This window comes from Abramis brama (genome assembly GCF_963993115.1).
Source record: "Abramis brama genome assembly, chromosome: 6".
Classification (NCBI taxonomy): domain Eukaryota; kingdom Metazoa; phylum Chordata; class Actinopteri; order Cypriniformes; family Leuciscidae; genus Abramis; species Abramis brama.
In genome coordinates this window covers 38,584,515-38,599,698 of record NC_139968.1, presented here as the reverse complement: position 1 = coordinate 38,599,698, position 15,184 = coordinate 38,584,515, and the positions used below count along the sequence as shown (strand labels likewise).

The following is a 15,184-nucleotide window of genomic DNA, read 5'->3' as shown; positions in this document are numbered from 1 at the left end:
AAATGTGTCCGGACATGTCGGATTCTGCAGTCGGGCGCAGTTGCTCTCCACCGACTGCGCTGATCAAAAGCACGATGGGAAACGACTTGCTGACGACACAGCTTAATGCTCATTGGTTTAAACAACCATGATGTATTGCTCTCTTTTAAAATGTTTGATTTTAAAACTCTGATTCTGCAATGTGCAATGATCAATGAATAGACAGAACAGGATGACGGGAAATGTAGTCAAATGAGTGAATGACAACGTGGAGGAAGAGGGGTGCCCCCCTAGTGGTTGTGAATGGTTGGTGCCCCTGGGCACTGGCCCAAGTGCCCTTATGGATAATCCGGCTCTGTTGGTCCTGTCCTCTCACCTTTGCTCGGTCATCTCGCTCATGTCCTACAATGCATCCTCTCTCTTGCTCTCTTGGAGTCTCTCCCTCGAGGTCTCTTTCCTCCCTCACCTGCACTACTGATATTTTTTTCTGCAACACACTTTAGCACTTAGATACATCATCATGTAACCAGTACTTTCATTTATTTTATCCTGTAGAGTACACACATGGAGAAAAAAAAAAAAAAAACGTCATACTAAATATTTAAAACAATCTTTAATCTACAGTATTTATCATTCAGGATCACAATAAACTCAAAGATCACTGAGAGGAAATATAAATGACTAAACAACAAATCAGATTATATCTGAAACAGTAATATACTGGAAAGACAGATGCAGTTGTTTTGATCAGATCTTCATTTGCGAGGAAACAGAATCGCAGAGAGTTTGATGATTGTTCTTTGGGTGAAACACGTGTAAATCACCTCCGTCATCTCAGATTCCTGTAACACAAACACAAAGAGTCAAAAAAGAAAAACAACCCTGATGCATGACAATTAATAAATGACAGACATTTGCTGCCATTTCATCATAACGATTGTGATTGTGCTGCACACAACATCAAACTCAGAAAACACTTTTACTTCAGACGAGAATCACATCACACTGTAACTAATGCTGTTTGAGCTTCAGTGTCTTATAGAACCAACATTTAAAAAAACAAAAAAAACCAGTGTATCTGTTATAGAAAGAACTGTTCAAATTGATCAGAAATCAGGAAAAATCATACATGGATGCTGGTTCATTCATGGGTTCATAAGGCCCTTCTGCGAACCATTGAAATTTTAAATAATTTTGAAACAGTTATGGCGTGTAACGATCCCTCGTTTACTGAAATCACGTGACTTTGGAAGTTTGATACACGCTCCGAATCACTGGTTAGAAACAAAGGTTTCAAAGCTTCACAAAGAGTGTTTAGAAAGCGCCCGTCACTACTGGAAGGATCATGTGATTGATTATAAGTGCTTAAAATGGCCGACTCCCTTATCAGTGCTTACATCTGCGTCTCGTCATCGTGTCCGAACAAAAATGATCAGACAAAACAATGCTGTCTACCCGTGTGCTTCATCGCACATGACCAGACCCCATCTAGAGGCCACTTCACTGCTTAAAGATTCTCCAACTAACTAAACCACACCCACTATAGACCTTATTCAGAGCAGCGCCATGACAGGTATGGAAGCAATAGACTTACCGTGTTTTCAATGGCATCCGCTGTAAAAAGTTGTATATGTCTGGAGTTTTTTGTCTACTGAAACTTCTTGGAAAGATATTTTTGCAGTATTTCATTAGCAGAACAATCCAAACACACATTAAATAACAGTACAACCCACTGAAGAGAAGTCAAGATTATGTCTATCCCTCAGCCTCACTTTCATTCCCATTAAAAATCAATGATGGCACTGATGTGAATAAGGTCTATATTGGCACATATGAATCAAGAGAGCGCAAGTCTGTGGTGTGATACGAGAGAAAGTCGCACCTAAACCAAATGTGTGCTCTGAAATACAGCTTTGCTATGGACGACGACGTTTAACAGAAAATATGTGAATGCAGCGATTGACCAATCAGAATAAAATATTCCAGAAATAAATGCTAATATCAGCGCTGCCGTACCTGCACATGTGTGACAGAGTGTGTTGATGTCCAGATGTGTGGTCTGGTTGCTGATGGGATTGTTCAGCACACAGCTGTAGGTGTTTTTATCCTGATATTCCACCTCCAGAGGTAGAGAGAGACTGATGCTGAGATCAGACGCACTGATGCTGGACAATACACTGATTCCTGCGTACCAGGAGAGAGTCACATGACTCACATTCACCACTGATGAACACACCAATGAACATGATGATGATGATGATGATGAAGATGAAGAACAGTCTCTGCTGATGACAGGAACAGGCAGACGAGCTGAAAAATAAACAGAAATATGATAAAATCTAATAAACCATCTTATATTCGGTTCAGTGTGTTAAGTGAGTTTTATATGGTCTGTCATCTCAAACTATAAAATGATTCAACAATTCAATATTTGAAGAATATTATAAGGACAGGATAAATTATCTCACCATAGACAGAAACTTTGAATGATTTTGATGAGAATCTTCCTGAAAGTATCAGTAGTATATAACCTCCAGCATGTTCAGTTGTGGTGTTTGTGATGGTCAGAGATCCAGTTTGATTGTCCAGCTTCAGTCTGTCTCTGAATCTCCCATCAAGAACATCATCATATACAGTGATTCTGTCGGCCCGTTTATTGATTTCTGCTATTAAAGTGTTTTCATCTCCAAACCACAGAATCATATCATCATCCTTCATTTCAGTAAGATCAGAGTTTAGAGAGACTGAATCTCCCTCCTTCACTGATATTTCAACTGTATCATCAAACATACAGAAAAAAAAACAAAGAAACAGGGTTTGTCACAAATGGTTTATTACATTAAATAGCTTAAATTTAAAATAAATAATATCCTAAAAACAACAAAAATAATCAAAATGGTGTATGAATTAATTTCAAATTTGTCATAAAAAACAGGTGTAATTTTTTTTTTTTTTTACTCACCAATGACATTGAGATAGAAATCAATCCTCATATAGTTGATCTGTCGTTTATATTCTCCAGCATGTTCAGTTGTGGTGTTTGTGATGGTCAGAGATCCAGTTTGATTGTCCAGCTTCAGTCTGTCTCTGAATCTCCCATCAAGAACATCATCATATACAGTGATTCTGTCGGTCGTTACATTGATTTCAGCTATTAAAGTGTTTTCATCTCCAAACCTCCACTGAATCACATCATCATCCTTCATTTCAGTAAGATTAGAGTTTAGAGAGACTGAATCTCCCTCCTTCACTGACACTGACCTTTCAGCACCAAACACTCCTGAAGTACAAACACAGCAAGATTCTTCTGTTTAAATGATAGACTTTTAAATAACTTTAAAACCTACAAACTACAAAACCGATTAATAATTATATCTTTGAGATGATTTTGAATAAAATTAATTTACTGATTCATTTACTGATGAAGTTGGTCTGATCCACACAACATCAAACACTGAAATCACTTTTACTTCAGACGAGAATCACATCACACTGAAACTAATGCTAATTGAGCTTCAGTGTTTTATAGAACCAACATTTAGAGAGACCAACAATGAATATAATGCAGAAACAACTAAAGTCATAACTAATTATTAAAACACATTTAAAACTTACCAACCAGATGCCAAAAACAATCAAGTAATTCAAAATACTTTTACAACACCTTTCACAATTAATATTCCAGTGCAATGCTTCACTTGAAAAAGAGGTTAGAAGTAGCTAAATTAATATTTGACCATTTATTATAATACAAATGTTAAACGACTGACGGTAGTATAACAGTTTTTCAATTGCCTACATACAATTTCTGAAACCATGGCTCAAGTGTTTTGGAAACTCACACAAAACCACAAAACACGCACCCAACATGCAACACATCAGACAGCTCTTGCAAAATCAAACTCTTCCAAAAATTGTGTTTTTGCGTAGTAACTCTACATACAAACATCAAATGATTAGCCACATACACACCAAACTACACACAGGTGTGAAAAATGTAAAACACTACTCTACTCATCTACTCGTTCATTGCAGTGAGTGTACAGGAGTTTGTCACATGTACATGTTTACAGTATATATGCATTCTGATGAATGTTATTGAACTAAACTGAGTCAACACTGAAGTGACTTGAGCTGAATAATCACTCTATTGGCTTCTAGAGCTGCTTTACAGGAGAATTTGTTTTGAATTTGTTACTAATGTGAAGCTGCTGTGAAACAATCTATATTGTGGCTTGTATGTACATTCAATACACACACACACACACACACACACACACACACACACACACACACACACACACACACACACACACACACACACACACACACACACACACACACACACACACACACACACACACTGAATATGCATACAAGCCAAGTTAAAAAGTTTCTAAAGTGCTGTGTGTGTACGTGTGTGTATATATGTATATATATACACAGACACAAATGTGTATTTATCTATGCATGTATGTATATATATATACTGTATATATATATATATATATACTGTATATATATATATATATATATACACAGTATATATATATATATATATATATATATATAAAAAACAGATAAATACATATACATATGTAAATATATATACATATATATTTACACTTTAAACAGAAATTTAAAAATAATTTCTTTCTTTCTCAAAACTGAGTTTTGATTTCTATGTGATCAATTTAAGTGTTTTCACACATGATCGTTGGGTGTAGGTCATCAGTAAATGAGTGTGGCATGTAGAGAACTGCAAAAAGTTTGTTTTTCAATTTCAAACTGAGTGTAAAGCGTATGATGTGCTTGCAGTTTTGCAGACTTGGTCTGAAGATTAGATATGCAAGATTTGAATGAAAAGAACATTTTTTTTTTTGTCAAATTTCGCCGTTTAGAATTGACATATGTTTATTTACTTGATTCATATTCATATGCATATGAATGTATGCATATTATGAATGAATGTAATGAACATATGGTTATCTGTATGTCCTGGAAAAATATTATTTGTCTCTATATTATGTTTAATATATTATGTCTCTTTTTTATGTAGTTATTAGGTATATATACATATATATACCCAATAACTACATAAAAAAGAGACATCAGAAAAGAGCAAGTACACTAAAACTAATGCTGTCGGGTATTGGAGCTTCTTATTTATTTTGTTTTAGTGAATCTGTCCCTGATAACTGAGTTTAGAGCTGAATTCAAACATGACCTGACAGTAATATCACAGTTTAATTATTTCTATACGAGAATAACAGTGAATGTTGATCCTCTGACTAATTTAACCAGTAATTTATCACATCAGAACAGAAACAACTGAAACCAGAAAAACACATTAAAACTCACCATCCAGACGCCACAACAGTTTTTAAATAGATAGAATAGAGCAGAAAAGAAAGTGTTAGTATTAACTTAATGGAGGAAAAGAGTAACAAGCAACACTTAAAGGTGCTGTATGTAACTTTTTTTATAAAATTAATCCTTTTTTTATTGCCCGTCTGTGAAGGGGTTGTAATCACACATTACATTGATCCACTTTTCGTGTTTTGCTATTACCTCTGAAGGCCAGTATTCCTATTTTTATGTGAAGTCTCCGGGTCGGATTTTCTGCGAAATCCACCGGATGTGACGTGCATGCGCGCTCCCGAGCCTACAGTCTATTGCAACTGCACTGCAGCTAACGACATGGAGTCTGATAACACCAAAAAACGACCTGCCTCCAGCACAACACAGACTCCAACACAAACTCCAAAATATATATATATATATATATATATATAAAAAAAAAAAAATATATATATATCTGCTGAAGCTCGTCAGGCCAAACGTCAATCGGATCGACTCAGGACGAAAACACGGATCAACATCGGCAGAGCGTTTGAATTATGGAGAGACCTCCGTTTTGAAATAGCAAGGTAAAATATAACATACATAAGACATGAAATGAATACAAAAGACTGTTCCATGATAACAAAAAGCAGGTGCTTTAGGATGTAACTTTTATTTTATGTACTAGATCTACTGTCTAACGTCACTCATCCCACTACTATCATATTGCAACGAGCACACTCGGGCCCTTAAGAGAGCAGCTAGAAAAATGGAGCGCAACTGGAAGAAAACAAAACTAGAGGTATTTCGCATTTCATGGAAAGAGAGCTCAATTACTTACAGAGAAGCTTTAAAAGCTGCTAGATCTGCTTATTTTTCAACCCTATTAGAAGAAAATAAACATAATCCTAGGTATTTATTTGAAACGGTGGCTAAACTAACGAAAAATAAAGCTTCAAGCACCGAAGTTTCCAAGCAACACAGCAGTAATGACTTTATGAACTTCTTCACTTATAAGATTGATAATATCAGGGGCAAAATTATAACTATGCAACCGTCTACTACAGTATCACATCAGGCAGTGCATTGTAGTCTCCCTGAGGAAAAATTTGATTCATTCGTTGCTATAGGAGAGGAAGAATTTACTAAACTCATTAAATCATCTAAATCTACAACATGTATGTTAGACCCTATACCGACTAAGCTACTGAAAGAAATACTTCCAGAGGTCATAGATCCTCTTCTTAACATCATTAATTCGTCTTTGTCTCTAGGATACGTACCAAAAAACTTTAAGCTGGCTATGATTAAACAGCTTGTTAAAAAAACACAACTTGATCCTTCAGAATTAGTCAATTACAGGCCGATCTCGAATCTACCTTTTCTGTCAAAGATATTAGAAAAGGCAGTATCTTCACAACTGTGTTCCTTTCTTGAAAGAAATGATATCTGCGAGGATTTCCAGTCAGGATTTAGACCGTACCATAGTACCGAAACAGCTCTCGTTAGAGTCACAAATGATTTGCTCTCATCATCCGATCGTGGTTGTATCTCTCTATTAGTGTTACTCGATCTTAGTGCTGCATTTGACACCATCGACCACAACGTTCTTTTAAATAGATTAGAACATTATGTTGGCATTACGGGAAATGCACTAGCATGGTTTAAATCATACTTATCTGACCGTTATCAGTTTGTAGCAGTAAATGATGAGATGTCTCATCGATCACAAGTTCAGTATGGCGTACCACAAGGCTCAGTACTAGGACCGCTGCTGTTCACTCTGTACATGCTACCCTTAGGAGATATCATTAGGAAACATGGCATTAGCTTTCACTGTTATGCCGATGATACTCAGCTCTATATTTCTTCAAAACCTAACGAAACCTATCAATTCACAAAATTAACGGAATGCATAGCGGATATTAAAAATTGGATGACTTGTAATTTCCTACTTCTAAATTCTGAAAAAACAGAGTTTCTAATTATTGGACAAAAAACTTCCTCACGTAATAATCTAGAATACTGTCTAACACTCGATGGCTGTTCTGTTAAGTCTTCGTCGTCGGTTAGGAACCTGGGTGTGCTCTTTGATACCAATCTTTCATTTGAAAGTCACGTGTCTAGTATCTGTAAAACTGCATTTTTCCATCTTAAAAATATATCTAAATTACGCCATATGCTCTCATTGACAAATGCGGAACAATTGGTTCATGCGTTCATGACCTCAAGGCTAGATTATTGTAATGCTCTACTGGGTGGTTGCCCTGCACGCTTAATAAACAAACTACAGCTGGTTTAAAACGCAGCAGCTCGAGTTCTTACCAGAACCAGGAAGTATGACCATATTAGCCCAGTTCTGTCAAAACTGCACTGGCTCCCTATTAAACATCGCATCAATTTTAAAATATTGCTGATTACTTACAAAGCACTGAATGGTTTAGCTCCGCAGTACTTGAGCGAGCTCTTAACGCATTATAGTCCGTCACGTCTATTACGATCTCAAAATTCCGGCCAGTTGATAATACCTAGAATATCAAAATCGACTGCTGGCGGTAGATCCTTTTCCTATTTAGCACCAAAACTCTGGAACAGTCTTCCTACCATTGTCCGGGAAGCAGACACACTCTGTCAGTTCAAAGCCAGATTAAAGACACATCTCTTTGACCTAGCATTCACATAATACATTATAGACTTTTATAAATTAATGTTAGGCTGCATATAGTAGGTCAGCCGGAACCGGGAACACTTCCCAAAAATCCTGATGTACTCGTTACATCATAAGAAGAATGGCATCTACGCTAATTTTAGTGTCTGTGTTTATCCCGAGGTTTTTCCTGCAGCCTGCCGGATCCAGGCCGTATCCAGATCTGACGAAGGACCTTCGCCTGGACCGATGACAACGCAGTGCTGAAGTGCCAACTAGTCTCTCCCTATGGAGGATCCCTCTACCACTCTACAGATAAGGCGTTGTCGGGAAAATTCGTCTCGCGGTCCTACCCCAAAGCAACAAATAAAATAAAATTCCTTATCAAAATTTATGAGGAAAGACAAGTATTTTGTTTAGGCTTGGCTTGTAGGGAATTCCAAACCTGCGTATATTCAAACGCACATAACTATAGAACCCATTCTAAATGCGCATGTGAACGCCATCAGCGTTTCTCACAGGTTCGCGTTTAAAGTCTGTGTAGAGGGAATGGTGTCGTCTTAGCGGCCCCTAATTTAATAACAAATGATCATTGCGACGGAAGCAAATCAATTAAAACTAACTTTAGATGGAAATAACTTAACTCTGCTGTAAAGCCGAAACAATCTCTGTTACCTTAAATTATAAGTTTATCTCTGTAAAGCTGCTTTGAGACAATCTACATTGTTAAAAGCGCTATATAAATGAAGATGACTTGACTTGACTTGACTTGTTTATAATACACATTTCCAGACATGTTCAGTACAGTTATATTACTTCCTACTGTCTTATTGTTACACTGAAATTGTCCAGTCTAGTTGACTAACCGTTTTCGTTTTCATTCATTGACCTATGTTGACATTGCTGATTGTGAAAGATACACAAATAGTTAGTAAAATAATGCTAGATAACTGTCACGTTAGATACAAACAAAACCGAGGACTCAATTGCAGCCAAAACAAGAAGAACTTTAATAAAGAAACACAATAACAAAAATACCCACGAGGGGGAAAAATACAAGAAACTCTGAAACAGAACTGGGACTGGAAACAGAACACCAAACATAGACAACGTAACCACACAAGACTACAGACACAAGGAGACTAAATAGGGGAGCAAACAAAGGAGGGTAACGAACACAACAGGTGGGGCAAATTAACCAATAACTAGCTAACAAGACGGGCGGGGCTAACAATGAACATGAGCACCTGACTTAACATAACCAACACCCAAGTGCAAAACAAGACAGGACAGACATGTGACATAACCCCCTCCTTAAGGAGTGGCTTCCAGACACTCCACTAGAACGGGGGGGACAGACCAGGGCGGGACGGGGGGGACAGACCAGGGCGGGACGGGGGGGACAGACCAGGGCGGGACGGGGGGGACAGACCAGGGCGGGACGGGGGGGACAGACCAGGGCGGCGGGACGGGAGGGACAGACCAGGGCGGCGGGACGGGAGGGACAGACCAGGGCGGGACGGGAGGGACAGACCAGGGCGGGACGGGAGGGACAGACCAGGGCGGGACGGGAGGGACAGACCAGGGTGAGACAAGAGGAACAAACTGTCCATGGGAGGGCCAGGGTGGAGACTTTCCCTCGGGCGGCCAGGGCGGCGAAGACCCTTCGGGCGGCCACGGCGGCGAAGACCCCTCGGGCGGCCACGGCGGCGAAGACCCCTCGGGCGGCCATGGCGGCGAAGACCCCTCGGGCGGCCACGGCGGCGAAGACCCCTCGGGCGGCCACGGCGGCGAAGACCCCTCGGGCGGCCACGGCGGCGAAGAACCCTCGGGCGGCCACGGCGGCGAAGAACCCTCGGGCGGCCACGGCTCAGGAACAGGAACTGGCGGCACCGTCTCAGGCACTGGAACTGGCACCACCAACTCAGGCACTAGATCTGGAACAGACCCTGGCTCCGGCTCTGGAACAGACACCACCGGCTCAGGAACAGACACCACCGGCTCAGGAACAGACACCACCGGCTCAGGAACAGACACCACCGGTCCAAGTGTGTGCGTAGCCCACACACACCACATGGCTGTGGCCATAATGGCCAGTGTCGCGGTCACTGAGGGCTCAGGAACAGACACTGGCTCCGGCTCAGGAACAGACACTGGCTCCGGCTCAGGAACAGACACTGGCTCCGGCTCAGGAACAGACACTGGCTCCGGCTCAGGAACAGACACTGGCTCCGGCTCAGGAACAGACACTGGCTCCGGCTCAGGAACAGACACTGGCTCCGGCTCAGGAACAGACACTGGCTCCGGCTCAGGAACAGACACTGGCTCCGGCTCAGGAACAGACACCACCGGCTCAAGTGTGTGTGTAGCCCACACACACCACATGGCTGTGGCCATAATGGCCAGTGTCGCGGTCACTGAGGGCTCAGGAACAGACACTGGCTCCGGCTCAGGAACAGACACCACCGGCTCAGACACCACCAGTTCAGGAACAGATGCCAGCGGCCCAGGAACAGACGCCACCGGCTCAGGAACAGATACCACCGGCTCAGGAAGAGACGCCACCGGCTCAGGAACAGATACCACCGGCTCAGGAAGAGACACCACCGGCTCAGACACAGATATCAGCGGCCCAGGAACAGACGCCACCGGCTCAGATACCACCGGCTCAGGAAAAGACACCACCGGCTCAGGCTCAGGAACAGGGACCACCGGCTCAGGGTCAGGCACTGGAACTGGCACCACCGGCTCAGGCACTGGAACTGGCACCACCGGCTCAGGCACTGGAACTGGCACCACCGGCTCAGGCACTGGAACTGGCACCCCCGGCTCAGGCACTGGAACTGGCACCACCGGCTCAGGCACTGGAACTGGCACCGCCGGTTCAAGTTCAGACACAAGCTCGACGGCGGCCATCTTATCCGAAGACTCAAGCTCGGCGGCGGCCATCTTGTCCAGAAACATAGGCTCAGCAGATGTGACGTGAACATTCCTGGGTGTTTCTAGGATCTTCCGTAGCGTTGAAAAATAATCCAACAATGTTCTAGTGGCCATCTCCTCAGGGAACACCAGCTCCGCGTCGGCCATCTTGTCCGAAGACACAGGCCCGGCAGACGCGACGTGAACAGTCTCTGGCTGGGCAGACGTGACGTGAATCGTCTCTGGCTGGGCAGACGTGACTTGAACCGTCTCTGACTGAGCAGAACTGACCTGAACCGTCTCTGGCTGGGCAGACGTGGCATGAACCGTCTCTGGCTGGGTAGGTGTGACGTGACCCGTCCTTCTTCTCCTCCTGCGTCTCGGAGTCCCTGGGATCATCGGAGTTGGAGTCACCGGCGTTGGAACCCTGGGAACCGGCGATGAAAAACACTCGGGGCTGAACCTCGTCGGTCCTTGGTCACGAAACGACCAAACTGGAGAGTACTGTTGGTGCTCCCTTCTAGCATCTCCTCCCCTGTGTCCTCCACGAATTCCCCTAAATTTAGCAAGACGGGTTCCTCTGAAAGACTCACTCTCCCCCGAAACGAGCCCGTGAGTCTCCATGCTGCCGAGTCCTCAAGGTGGTGGTTACGTTCTGTCACGTTAGATACAAACAAAACCGAGGACTCAATTGCAGCCAAAACAAGAAGAACTTTAATAAAGAAACACAATAACAAAAATACCCACGAGGGGGAAAAATACAAGAAACTCTGAAACAGAACTGGGACTGGAAACAGAACACCAAACATAGACAACGTAACCACACAAGACTACAGACACAAGGAGACTAAATAGGGGAGCAAACAAAGGAGGGTAACGAACACAACAGGTGGGGCAAATTAACCAATAACTAGCTAACAAGACGGGCGGGGCTAACAATGAACATGAGCACCTGACTTAACATAACCAACACCCAAGTGCAAAACAAGACAGGACAGACATGTGACAATAACACCACATGTCGGCAAAATACAGTCAATGTAACGTTATCATGGTACGAGCATGGAGCATTAGTTCTACGTCAAGCTGATAAAAGTAGCCTATTATGGTAATGTTGCAGTGGGAGTTTACATGAGTTTCCAGCATGTTGTGTGATGCTTTCTCCGTTGTGTTGAAAGTCTCAGTGTGGCCGCTGGTAGTGAGTTCGCGCTCTTGAGTTTGAGCACGCGCACGAGCACTGTTGTTGCAATCTGAAACATCACCGCTAGAGGCCGCTGGATCCTACATACAGCACCTTTAAATGTCCAGCCCGCAGAAGTCACACTTACCCTGTAACTACATGAACAAGAGTATATTTCTCCAGTATTTAAGCAAAAGTTGCAATAGTTTTAGTTCTCAGTGCACTTCTGTTAAAAGAAAGTCCTGTATAAATTCACAGATATGGACCCTATAATTTTTAAAAAGCCTATATGTATTGGTATACTGTTATTACAAAACGGTTTGCAGTGTCTGTTCTCGCTAAATTGCTCTCAAATGTAAGATTGTTGTATCATAATAGTAGAATAAGTAATGCTTAGTTCTAAAATACTGACAGTATAAATAATTTGTTAATTCTTCTGGTTATTACCCCTTTATTCCTAAAACTTTACATGTTGTAGGTACACTATAATTACAGAAAGTTACACTGTAAATTAGTTTTAAATACGCAGTTCTGTGCGGGCTGTAATCTAAAGCGTTACCAAGCAAACTCCAGCAGCTCGAGCTCTTACTAGAACCAGGAAGTGTGATCATATTAGCCCGGCTCTGACAACACTGCGTTTGCTCTCTATCAAACATTGCATACATTTAAAAATCCTGACGATTACTATAAACTACTATTACTAAGATCAGAGTTTAGAGTGACTGAAATAAACAATATCATAAAACAATGAAAAGAAAAAATGGAGTTGCTTCAAAAGTTAGATTCTGACTGGGTTTGTTTTTTCAAGGCGACATTAATTTTAGAACGTTTCTCCATTATTGTTTCCATGGCGAACCGTCATGATCTTGATTTAAAATGTGAGATGGCGCCGCCATGTTTGTTTGCGCCGCAGTTCAAATTGTCTGAAGAGTTTGAATCTGACAGTTATGTGACATCACTGAACATTGCAAATCCCAAATGTGGGACCGTATCACTCAAAAGGTTTACTCACCGTAGAGAGTGGAGACATGGAGCCTGAATCTCTTAATCTCACTGTTGATCTGTAGTTTATAATCTCCTTCATGTTCAGTACTGGTGTTTGTGATGGTCAGAGATCCAGTTTGATTGTCCAGCTTCAGTCTGTCTCTGAATCTCCCATCAAGAACATCATCATATACAGTGATTCTTTCGGCCGTTACATTGAATCACATCATCATCCTTCATTTCAGTAAGATTAGAGTTTAGAGAGACTGAATCTCCCTCCCACACTGACACTAACTCACCAAACACTCCTGAAGAACAGAGTTTTTCACAGATTAAAGCTTTAAAATCACTTGATGTTGGTTTGATGAAGCTTCACTAAAATACTTTTAATCATGTAAATGTGAAGTGATTAATATTCTGCAGCAGTTCAAAGACAAGGATGAGGAATGAAAATGAGAAATAGTTAAACAGTTTTATATAATCAATAACTGCATTAAACTATAATCTCAAATAAGAGTGTTTTCTCTCAGCAAAATCACACATTATTTGTTTCTATACGAGAATAACAGTGAATGCTAATCCTTTCTGACTAATTTAACCAGTAATTTATCACATCAGAACAGAAACAACTGAAACCAGAAAAACACATTTAAAACTCACCATCCAGACGCCACAAACACAAACAGAGCAAAACTAATTTGAGAAACATTTTCTTCATCGGTTCACTGAAAAGCCCACGATTACTCTTGGCAGATCTCTTCTGGCATAGATGGACCAAAGAATACCTTCTTCTACTCCAGGAAAGGCAAAAATGGACTGTAGTGAAGAAGAACCTGAATGTTGGAGATCTTGTTCTGGTGGTTGACCCCACTGCTCCTAGAGGGTCATGGCCATTAGGAAGAGTTCTAGAGACCAAGCCTGATCGAAAGGGGCTGGTCCGATCCGTGAAGCTCCAGACACAGACTTCAATCCTTGATAGGCCCATTACCAAGCTGTGCCGAATTCTGGAAAATGAAGTGTGTCCGGTCCCCCTTAAAGATCACCAATAAGGGATGTAATGTATACATATATACATATTTTTCTAAAAGCATTAAGAGATTATTTGATTTTTGGCTCCTTTTTTGTATTTATTTAATTGATTCTATAGAGAACAATTAGGGGCCGGTGTGTAGGAGCCGCATTTGAGTTTATTTTTGGTTTCATAATTTACTTATAATTGTCTTTTCTATTGCATTTGAGTGGTACACCTTCTACAGCCAGAGAGGGCGCTGTCCTATAAGTTGGAGCATGTAGCGCAGAAGGAGACACAGAAGGAGAAGGCGTGCCAGCAGATACAGTCTTTGACCTCGGCCTGGATCTGTGTTACTGGAGCTTGGCCTGTAGGAGAAAGCTGAACTCCAAGCGCTACAAAGGAAGTTTTCATTTTTGTTTTGTACTTTATTTTTATTTGCAATAAATATCGACAAACATTCAACAACAACACTCTTGGATTTTCTTGGATTTGGGCTGTGAGTCTGACCCTGTTCTCGCATTCTCCAGGTGGTTAGAAACAATAACAGGGGGTTACAGGAAAAACCCAACATTGTTTTTGCCACTACATGTCTGAAACACTCAGATTGATCTGAAAGACTGAACTGACATGTTTATCTGGTTGTGTAACCTCTCACACAGTTTACACTCGCACGTCCTTCCTCTTTTACATCACGAAAATCAACAAGCTTTTGCTGATCTTACATTTTCAAAAGAATTCTGGGCCTGAATGAAAACTCAAAACCAGGAACAGGCAAAGTTCAGGCGATCAGCAAACAGCTTCTCTGAATCAAGGCAAAACACACAAGCAGTGAACAAAGTTTAAAGGGATACTTCAGGATTTAGCATTAAGCTTTGTATCAGTAGAAAACCTGTAGTATTTTCGAATTACCGTGCTTTCCACCCTCATATCCCCCTGAGACGAGAGATTTATGTATTTTTTGTCTGGAAAAAATCCTCCGATGATGCAAAATTTTGGAGGATTTTCTGGCCAGAGGCTAAAGACTACAGCCAGTAGGAGGGGCTGTCCCACGTGTTTTCAACCCGCCCACAGAGGGTGGGATCTCACTCACAGAATGTACAAATAGTGTCAGCCATCTTTC

General features: G+C 41.4%; 1 protein-coding gene across 1 annotated transcript; it reads right to left on the bottom strand.

Annotated features, from left to right (window-relative positions):
* Positions 1-577: 577 nt before the first annotated feature.
* Positions 578-13,266, bottom strand: LOC311084185 (CD48 antigen-like). The gene is made up of 6 exons (XM_084116094.1): positions 13,081-13,266; positions 3,157-3,259; positions 2,942-3,066; positions 2,448-2,753; positions 1,996-2,289; positions 578-821 (listed from the first exon to the last, which is right to left on the bottom strand). Exons 2-6 carry the CDS (start codon positions 3,183-3,185, stop codon positions 814-816), a joined length of 762 nt encoding a protein of 253 aa, XP_083972220.1. The 5' UTR covers positions 3,186-3,259; positions 13,081-13,266; the 3' UTR covers positions 578-813.
* Between the last annotated feature and the right edge of the window lie 1,918 nt (positions 13,267-15,184).

What these genes read in the sequence shown, in the direction of transcription:
- LOC311084185 (XM_084116094.1), bottom strand. Translation starts at nt 3,185, where the DNA reads ATGAAGGATGATGATGTGATTCAGTGGAG. An exon ending in TTTCTATCTCAATGTCATTG is followed by an intron (nt 2,754 to 2,941) that starts GTGAGTAAAAAA and finishes TTGATGATACAG; the next exon opens with TTGAAATATCAGTGAAGGAG. An exon ending in ATTCAAAGTTTCTGTCTATG is followed by an intron (nt 2,290 to 2,447) that starts GTGAGATAATTT and finishes TTTATTTTTCAG; the next exon opens with CTCGTCTGCCTGTTCCTGTC.